The sequence below is a fragment of the Anomalospiza imberbis genome, chromosome 23 (assembly GCF_031753505.1).
Source record: "Anomalospiza imberbis isolate Cuckoo-Finch-1a 21T00152 chromosome 23, ASM3175350v1, whole genome shotgun sequence".
Lineage (NCBI taxonomy): Eukaryota > Metazoa > Chordata > Aves > Passeriformes > Viduidae > Anomalospiza > Anomalospiza imberbis.
In genome coordinates, this window is record NC_089703.1 from 3,024,237 (window position 1) to 3,033,905 (window position 9,669).

The window sequence follows — 9,669 nt, forward strand, 5'->3', positions numbered from 1 at the left end:
GCTGGATCCTGTTGATTTCAAAGTCTGGATTGGGTAGGTGCAAACACAGGTTTTTATTTTTAGATTTGGCTTTTACCCTGGAGGGGGGGGAGATTTCCACATGGCTCCCACCTCCTCCCCCTGTCTAGGTCCATCAGCTCTTCATTAAGCCTTTCAGTGGGTGGCCAACCTCCTGACTGCTTCCTGCTGGTTCATTTCTGTGCTGAATGGGCAAGGTATGAAGAAACCTGCTGGGAACAGCTGAGCACCAAAAGCTCTGCTCAGGCAAGACAGGCGTGTCCGATCCCCAGCCTTCCCATTACTTGCCTCTATGATTGATGCCTTATAATTACCCTGGATATATGAGCCCGGTCTTAGACAGCTGTAACAAGAGGGTCTGAACAATCTGGAAAAGGCTTTTCTTCCTTGCTTGTTTGAAAGAGATGCTCACAGCATGGTGGGGATCTTGAAATCCCACTGGGAACTACTCCAAGGTAGTTTTCCTTGCCTGTGGCAGCTTTGCAGGATTGTTAAGTACACAAAGCAGCCTCAGCAGCTTCCCCAACCCCTTATTCCAATGTCTTGAGGCCTAAGGCTGTTAAGAGTCATTAAGATAACCTATCTTTACTGACCTAAGCTTATCTTTCCCTACAGGCACTGGAAAAGAATATGTGACCTTGCAGAATTGAGCTAAATGGTGTAGCTGGTTACTTTTGGTAAATTCTAGGATTTACACTTTCTCCGCTCCACCATGGGCCATATTCAGGACTTGCATTGAAAGTGAAGGCAGAGCTGCCCCAGAAACAATTGATTTTCTTAAAGTTTTCCCTTGTGCCAGGTGATTAATTAAGCAAAAAACATGAATCTCTGCTAGAGCATGGCCTAGTAAAAGAGACATTTGTATGCATGTATTTTATTGTATGTAATCTAGGAAATAGTGGGATTCCTACTTAGTCTTATCAAGAATGGAAATTCCCATAGTCCTATCAAAAAGAAAACAGGAAATACAATACAAGGAGACAAGTTAGGAAGAAAATTTGAACCTTCTTCTGGAGTGAGTGCAAAAGTGCCTGATGAGCAATTGTGAAGAAACACATTTTAAGAGTGCAATATAAAAGCAATTTGACCTTCTTTTCCAGTTTGGTAACTGTTGATATAATCCCCTTGCATAGCTACAGCTGACAAGAGTGTTTGTGTTCCCTTGCCCGCATTTCTGGCACAGGAAAATTACCAGAATCTCGTTTTCTGTTACTGTAATTAGCATAACCATGATTAGCAGCTCTTCATCCTGCAGACCCTGGCCTTTGGGCTTAGTCTGGAGCCTCAGCTGAGAGGTTCAGGTAGTTCTGGCTAATGTTCAGTGAGAATGGCTCAGGGAGCCTTTGTGCTGGGGACAGAAGAGCACAAAGTGTGGGTAGATCAGAGCACTGCCCCGTGGTTTCGGAGTGTGTTCATTGTCAACACAGGAGCTGCTGCTTTCCCCGAAGTCAGTGGGTGGGAGGAGGAAGTAAGAGATGAGAAGAATTTTCACTGCTGAGTTGGAGAGTTCAACAGCTCAAAAGTATCCTCCACAACCTGCCAGAGGCAGTTTTCTAGTGGGAAGTCATTGTCCACCAGGTTGACCAAGTAATAGTTGTCATGGATGTACTGGATGATCATGCGAGAGGGTGACTCCTCTTCATAGAGCTTGGCCCATTGCTCGATCCACAGCGCAAAGGCCTCATCCTGCCACGGGAACAAAAAACAGTTGTGAAACATCCTCGTGTTACTTAATTTAGGATACCCAGCGTTACACATGACTGGCCAGACCGTGGCTTGTTTCTTCACAGTAAAAGTGGCAAGAGTTGAGCAAGGAGCCTTATGCTTTCCAGTCAGTGGAAAGTGCTCAGAGCTGAAAGGAGACACATTTGCAGTACAATGGATGGCTCAATGCTGCCCCTCTATGTGTAAGAGGGGAGGAAGAGCCACTGTCCAGCACTCTGAGGCCTGGTACAGTGACAGTAGCAGCTCTCAATCCCCATTACTGGGTGCTTTGTGTCTGGCAACAGCTCCTGCTGGAGCTGAGGAAGCAGGAGGAGCAAGACCTGTACCTCTGCAAGCCAGTATAGCAACAGCCCCCAAGTGTGAGGAGTGTCAGAGACTAAAACTAAACCAGACCCTCCGAACTTCCAGGGCATCACAGCAATGTATCCAAGAGAAGGCAGGACTCACCTTCCAGGAGAGGAAGCTTACAGGATCCACCACAGTGGGCTGGATGATCTCCCTTCCTGGGAAGATACCCCAGGTGACAGCATTGGGTTGCAGATCTGGAGCATTGGTGATATTCTGGCCCTGCCAAAGGAAGGAAAACCTTTCTGAAACAACTGCTGGAGGAGGGACTGAGTTAGTTGGAAAAAGTGTTTTTACTCTCTCCTTGTTTAGGGACCAGACAGCTGCTGCACACCACAGGTGATGTGCTTTACGTTCCCTTCCCTTCATCAGCCCTCATGTCTGAATATTTGGTATTTGTCTCTCTCCCAAGGTGGTGAAAGGAAAGTGTCCTGTGAATAACGGCCTTACCTTGACATTAACAATGTGGTAGTTCACTCTCAACTCGTACTTCTTCAGCACTTTGAGCAGTGCTGTGACTATTTCGCTGGAGGTGAAGAACTCTAGGTATGCCTGCAGGGAGGGATGGAGAAGGGAGAAGAGAATCAGAGCCTTAAATCACAACAGAACTGGACAAATACAGGTAAACGACAACATTTGTAGAGTCTGGGCTGCCTTGTAGGTTCATTCCCAGAAACACATACTACAGAGGCTTGAGCAAGAGTAAATTATTAAGTGAGCTAGGGAATAAAATAATTGGGGAGAGTAGAGGGAACAGCCCAGGAAGAGTGCACTCAAGAAAGCTACACGCTTCCTGTTTTGCACCCACCTAAGTAGACAGGCAGGAACAAACTCCAGAGTTACCACAAGTGCTGCACAAGGAAGCAGTCTGCCAGAATGCCTGGAAGAAGCCTGAGTTTAATCTTTATTTTATAGCAGTGTCTTGCCAAGGCAGCCCAACCTGGTGAGAGCAGAACTCTGGGGTCTCAGCTGGTCTGTCCCAAGCACCAGTCCCTGTCCTCATCTTTTGTTCACAATTCTCCCCCTGTGCTTATACAACTACATTCTGTGCTTGGCTGCTCCCAACAACTGCTTCCCCTCCCCCCATTTCCTGGCAATTGCATGAGATGATGGATTTCCCTCACCTCAGGGGAATTTCTTCCTTTGAAAACATAAATGCATTTGCCATCTGCTGGTCTCTGGCTTTACTGGTTTGGATCCCTTTTGAACAAGGATGCTTTGTCTTCCAGTATGAGCTACTTGCCTGGCATTTACCTTGATGGGATAGTCCTATCACAGCCATTAGACAAGGCTCTAGGGCCTGAAATGCCTGACAGGGGGAGACAGGCATGGCAGGCATGACTGCTTGCAGGCCAGGGCAGGAACGTGACAGTTGTCTAAACAGCACAGTGCATGGGCTGGGGGCAACTGTGGAGAACTCTGACACAGAGAAGGACAGAGGAAATCTTTAACTATCTCTTTATCACCATGAGATGCTGGGTGGTAGAGATACCACCAGATACAGATAAATGGAATCACCTCATTGATTTCTATTCCGTGGAAAATCTGGGTGCTTTGTGCATCACTGAATCAGATGCAGGGGGCAGGCACGTGTGTATATATAAAATGTCACAGCTCTGCTCTAGAAATAAATTATCAGTAATTACTTGCTGAGAATAAAACCATGAAACTGCAGATGTTCAATAGATGTTTTGAGGTGGGGGAAAATAGCTGTGAGGTCAGCCATAGAGGTGGCATTATGGCTCTTAAGACACCAAAGGAGCTTTGCCTTATCTCACCAAGAACGCAGTAAGATAAGGCACAGGCAGAAAGATTATGTGGCTGTAAGCCTGGGACCTCCCAGCCTAAGAGAGACCAAACTAGGTCAAATTCTTTGCTGCCTAGCCCAGAGTAATACAGTAAGTACCTTTTGGAAAACATAACCTCCGCTGGGCCCCCAGCCTACAATGGGGTCTGTGGATGGCTTGCCATTGATGTTTGGCTGGGAGTTGATGGTCAGGATTCCTCGTCTGTTGACCTTCTCCAGTTGGTCCTTCAGAAGGTTGGTTTCAGTAGCAAGAGGGTCGTCATTCCAAGGCATACACGTGACCTACCATGAGGAGAAAGGATGGCTCACAATGGATGTAACAACCCTTTGATTACCATCTGGGTGTTGAAGCAACTCAGCAGTGCCTTAATAGGCTCAAACACACCTGCTTCAGGAGAGAATTCCCAGGTTTGGTTCAAGGGTTAGGATATGCTCAACTGTAAGAATGACTGCTGAAGTCAATCACTACTAGTCCTGTCATACTGTAGCATCTTTTCTTTTGTGCTGAGCCTTAACTCTGGCTGCTGGACCCCCTTCAACCAGCGTGCCAGGAAATCCTTTTGGATAGAGAAGTGCCAATTCTTCTTTAGAAAAACAATGTGGTACCAGGAACAAGAGAAAGTGTGCACTGTTGTTTGTGCCATACTGACCACCCCTTCCTGGCCTCTCACCTTGTACCCATTCCTGTTGGGCTCTCCAGTGATGTAACATGTGAACACCTCAAAGACACTTTCCTCACCAGTCAGTTCTTCTCCCCACATCTTCAGAAGCTCCTCGCGGGGAGACTTGCTCTTCAGATAGAAGAGGTAATAGTCCTTCAGTTCCCCAAAAGCTGGAGAGGAGGAGTTACCCCTGTAAGGGGAGAAGAGACAGACCTGAAGTCACTGATGAAAGTGAGCTGATTCGGTGATGCAGGATGACAGCCAACCAGCAAGAGAAGTACACAACAAAACCCAGCTCTGCCTTACTGCACTGACAGCTTACCATCGGCCATTGGGGAAGTCATCCCACTCTTGCGTTCGATAGATGTAACTCTTCGGCCTGGAGGCCCAGAAGATTGGCCGGACATCTTCCACTCTTCTCTTGGGGTGAGCACTGACTGCCCAGGGCAGAGGCCGCCTGCATGGGATGAGCAGATGTTAACACAGTTCCTCTGCTGACTTTCCATTAAAGGCTGGAAGCCTTTCCCATGGTGCAATTTGCCCCTGGGGAGAAATAACAGGGGCTGAGAAGAGTTCTGGTTGTCAAGAAGGAAGACAGGGAACTCCTCTTTCTTTATGGAAAATATTTCCTACTCAGTTCCCTCACCCTCAGTAGGGTCTATTTAATGTTAAGGTACAGGACTGACACCTGAAATTGGAAAAGGTAAGGGCAAAGCACAATGGGCAGCTACTTCAAGGAAGAATAAAAAAACAGCGGTTAATTTTCCTTTGCTTCTTCCTGTCTGCATTAAAGCCTGTGGACTCAGAGAGAAGTCCCTTTCTCAGCTGCAGAGAACCCTAGAAATCCACAGTGGGAGCATACCCCTAGCCTGTAAGGGGTTGTGGTCAAAAACATGCTTCTTCCAAGTGGCAGCTCTAAGCTCTGGGTTTTTAAAGTCCCACAATGCCTACATTAAAGCTACTTGACTGAAACAAATTCCTCCTTTGCCTGTTTCTTCTATTCCTCCCAGCTTCTGTTGGAGATCTGTGGGAAACGTGAACTACTAAATGCAAAAGGTGATAAAAGGAAAAAAAAAAAAAAAGGAAAAAAAGAGTAGAGGTATTGACCCATCCATTATTTGTACCTTCAGTGGATGGGATGGATGGACAGATGGACAGAAAAGTGGAACTAACAGAAGCCAACACATTCTGCTCACCTTGGGTCCTCTTTCCATATGCCCAGGCGCTTCAGGACTTCGGTCGTAGCCACCTCCCGATTGAGGGTGTAAAAGTGGAGCCCGTGCACCATTCCACTGTCCAGAAGCTCCCTGCACATGGACACTGCCAGCTCCACCCCATAGTTCCGGATAGCTGCATCGTTGTCCTTGATGGGTTCAATCACATCTTTGATTTCCTGAGGCACTTCCAGCTTAGAGAGCTTCACCAGCTGGCGCAGGGAGTGGTAACCCTGCATGAGGATGCAGATTATAATTTTTCCAAGACCCTTTTTTGTCATCCCATTAACACAGGTACTTTATCTCAATTTTTGTGGCAGGAGATTTAGAACTGGGGCTCCTGGAATCAACTCCCAGGCCTCATCTCTAGGATGGTAACACAGTCCAGGTCATGTCACTTTAGGTGATTTCTCCCCACGTCCTTGCCTGAGCCCAGCATACTGACAGTGATCTCAGGACTTGCAGGCCGTTGTCCTTTATACCTCTTTTTGCCATATGGGCACAAGAAACCTTTTCAGCTTGTTATTAGCTGCCTAAGAGTTTAATTTCACAAACCACCAACAGGTTTATTACATTCAGCAGTCTCTCTTCCCTGACATTTTGTGGAGGATATTTACAGACCTGTCTCAGGCCCTGACCCAAAAATACCTAACATCCTAGATCCTTATTCCCTCCCTAAATCCAAATTACTGGATTTCACCTGTATAGGGAAGATGCCAGGAATAATGGGGCAGGTAATGCCAATGGCTTGACAATCCTTCATGAACTTGAGAAAGGTTTCTGGTCGGAAGAAAAGCTGTGTAATGATGAAGTCTGCTCCAGCAAAGACTTTCTCCTTCAGGTGCCTCAGGTCTGCCTCATAGCTCTCTGCTTCAGGATGACCCTTGGGGTAGCCTTTGGGGAGAAGGGGAAAAAATGAAAAATGTGGTCAGGACAATATGAAGAAATCAGGAAGTATCCAGTCTGATTGTACAGTCACAGCCCAGGTCCAGGGAGGGACTGCTGAGCTAATTTCCCTGTCTCAGACACTCTGCAATAGAAGGCATTTACCTGCCACACAGATGTCGAAGTAATCATCAAATTCATTGCGAATATGCTTAACCAGATCAACAGCATAGTTGAAACCATCTACTTCTTCCTCCCATTCCTCACCAGCAGGATCTGAAAAGAGAACAAATCCACAGCTCTCTCCAACTGTTTGCTGAACTCAGATCTGCTAGTTCTGTAAAACCCTGGTATCAAAAGGAAGACAGATGAACTCCCAAATCTGCAGTTTTACCTATGGGCTGGTTTTGTCTGCCCTGGAGCTGAAGGGACTGCTAACATAGGGCTCAGGTGAAACACAGTCTCAGCATTTAATTCCTGCAGAAGGAGCCCCTAAATCTTCTCTGGTTTTACTCTGGAGTTGAACACAACAGCAACACAGCCTCTGCATTACACATCACAGGACAGAAGGATTCACCTCCACGCAGTGCCATGATGTTCTTCAACCCAAGCCGCTTAGCCTTCTGCAGATGCCCTGTGATGTCATCCTTGGTCTGGTTGCAGCATGTCATGTGCAGGATGGTCTCCAGGCCACAGTAGTTCACTGCAGTGTTAGCAATAATCATGGAAGAGGTTTCCTTGTCAGACCCTGGGTCCCCTGCAGGGTGCCACGTCACATCAATGAAGAGGGGACCACCTGCTCCCATGCGGTCAAACCTGTGGGGTTTAAAGCTGCGTTAGCCTACACCAGATAGCCAAATCCCCTCCCTGTGCCTCGAGTAGCTTGCTCACTGCTAGAATGCCAGCAGCAGGCAGAGAGCTTGGATGACAGTAACAGGATAGACCACAAAAGTGTTGCACTAAGGGTTTAGCAAGTGGCTGATGTAAATAAGGAAAGCCATCCTTGAAGGCTGTATGGGGAAGAGCTTACAATTTCATAGAAGAGGCAATGGAGGTGTGTTCTCTGTACAACAGACTTTCTCCCTGCATGCTCAATAGACTGATACAGCTTCTGACAGACAGCAATGCAAGTCCCATTCTTTTTGAGATAGGAGACTGTGCTGCAGCCCTCTGTTGCCAGCTTGAACTGTAGAGGCCACAGGGCTTCCCTAACTTGTCTCTCTCCTGCTCCAAGGTGGAACAGGCCCTTCTGTTCAACATATGGCATTGGCTTATAGCAATTATAAAAAGAATTATGAAATACCATTTTCTCCACCAGGTAAGTCCACGGTGGCTCCTGGGACTCCAGAATAACTCCTAGCCCTGCTGTGACCTATCAGCTTTCATTTAGCACCTAGATGTGGATACCTATGCCAGAGGCTAAAACTGTAGTAATGAGGCACAAACCATAGTGGCTGGATGAATATTGAAAGGAAATGGGAATCTGTTTCAAGATTTTGGCACACTGTCCATCAAGGAATATTTTCTGCTTTTACTTAGTACTTTTCTGCCCCAGCATTGTGCTTCAGACCCAGAACATGACATTGGGGTTACTCCATCTTCCCAGGGCATGGGAGTGGGGAAACAACCTGGCCACTCAGTAATCCCACCGTGACACTTAACTCTTCAGGGCCTCCAAGGAAGACCAGTTACTTGGTGTCCATTACCCTCCTCAGCAGGAAAGCACAGCCCCATTACCTGCTTCGTCACCTGGAAGGGGAGACAGAGCATGGGGCAGAGCCTGCCTCGTTAGCTATTTCCCTGCCCTCCACCACAGATACTTCCCCTCTCCCCTCTCCTACCCTGCAGCGCTCACCTGGAGATGAGATTGACAGCAGCATTGGCTGTGCGTGGAGGGAAGAACTCCAGGGAGAACCACTTGTCTCCAGCATCCTGCCGGCGGCGCATCTTCTCCCGCAGCCGCTCATGGCGGTCAGCGTCAAGGACGGGGGTGGAGCAGCGCGAGTTGTCCTTGGAGCTCTCGCTTCCGCTGCTGCTGCCGCCATCAGACCTGGAGCTAGAGCTGGCACTGCAGGTATGCTGGGTCTCATTAACCATGGTGAGAGCTCTGGAGAGGGGAGCAGAAAGAGTATGATCGGTACATGGGTCTCTGCACGGTGCAGGTACTGCTGGGGTGAGCAGCAGATGATTAAAGAAGCCTATGCCAAGACCATCACCATCAGTCCCTTTTGCCAGCTTTCACTGTAAGCTGTAATGGGAAATCTGGCAAAAATACAATAAAAAGCATATGTTTAGATAGTGCTGATAGTGATTGTGGCCTTGGGCTGGGCATGCCAGCAGGTATTTTTTTTTTGTGTACTGCAGCTGCTTCTTGGACTGTATCCATCTTCAGAGTTTCCATCCTGTTTGTTCCCAAAACACAGCACTACTTTACAGTGTAGGCAGGAAAGTCAGTGCTAACGGGACAGGTACTCAAGAATGCACAAGCTATTGCTATGTCAGAAACAAAGTACAGAATCCCCTCTGACCAGGCCATCCCCACAAACTATCCTTCGTTTTCCTTGCTGGCTTCACACCTGCATTTCCAACCATTAGCCTTCTCCACAAGACACACCATCCCCTATGCCAGTCCCATTGCAGACACTCAGCTCTTTACCAGATACACCCTTTGTCAACGATTGTAGCTGCTCGGAAACAAGGCCACCAGAGACCATCCTCATCTCACTGTCTTGCAACAAGACCAGCTGTGCTTGCTTGGCATTACAGAGAGCAAAACAGCACTGCAAGTCAGTGGTAAAAGTAGGTTTAGAAGAGCCAGCTCCACTTAGCTCTGCAAAATGTCCCATCCTGTGCCTTTAAAATGAGGTAGGGATTACAGACAGTTACGGAAGAGCTACCACAAAATTTAGATCTGTGTTATTTGCTTTAGTACCTGCCAAAACTTAAAATTGTCACTGGGAAGCAGCATGCTGTCCAAGCATTACATAACTTTGGAGCCTGTTTTGGAGGAAGC

The 9,669-nt window shown here is 47.5% G+C and overlaps 1 protein-coding gene across 2 annotated transcripts; it reads right to left on the minus strand.

The window, feature by feature from the left end:
• Window positions 1–876: 876 nt before the first annotated feature.
• MTHFR (methylenetetrahydrofolate reductase) lies at window positions 877–8,763 on the minus strand. Of its 2 annotated transcripts, XM_068171608.1 has the most exons (12): window positions 8,512–8,645; window positions 8,319–8,405; window positions 7,234–7,472; window positions 6,822–6,932; window positions 6,472–6,665; window positions 5,754–6,004; window positions 4,880–5,014; window positions 4,567–4,747; window positions 3,995–4,177; window positions 2,539–2,640; window positions 2,191–2,310; window positions 877–1,704 (listed from the first exon to the last, which is right to left on the minus strand). In XM_068171608.1, the coding sequence occupies exons 3-12, from the start codon at window positions 7,460–7,462 to the stop codon at window positions 1,507–1,509; spliced, it is 1,704 nt and encodes a 567-aa protein (XP_068027709.1). In that variant the 5' UTR covers window positions 7,463–7,472; window positions 8,319–8,405; window positions 8,512–8,645; the 3' UTR covers window positions 877–1,506. The 2 variants fall into 2 exon arrangements, with proteins under 2 accessions (XP_068027709.1, XP_068027708.1); XM_068171607.1 differs by lacking the exon at window positions 8,319–8,405 and having other exon boundaries at window positions 8,512–8,763.
• Window positions 8,764–9,669: the final 906 nt, after the last annotated feature.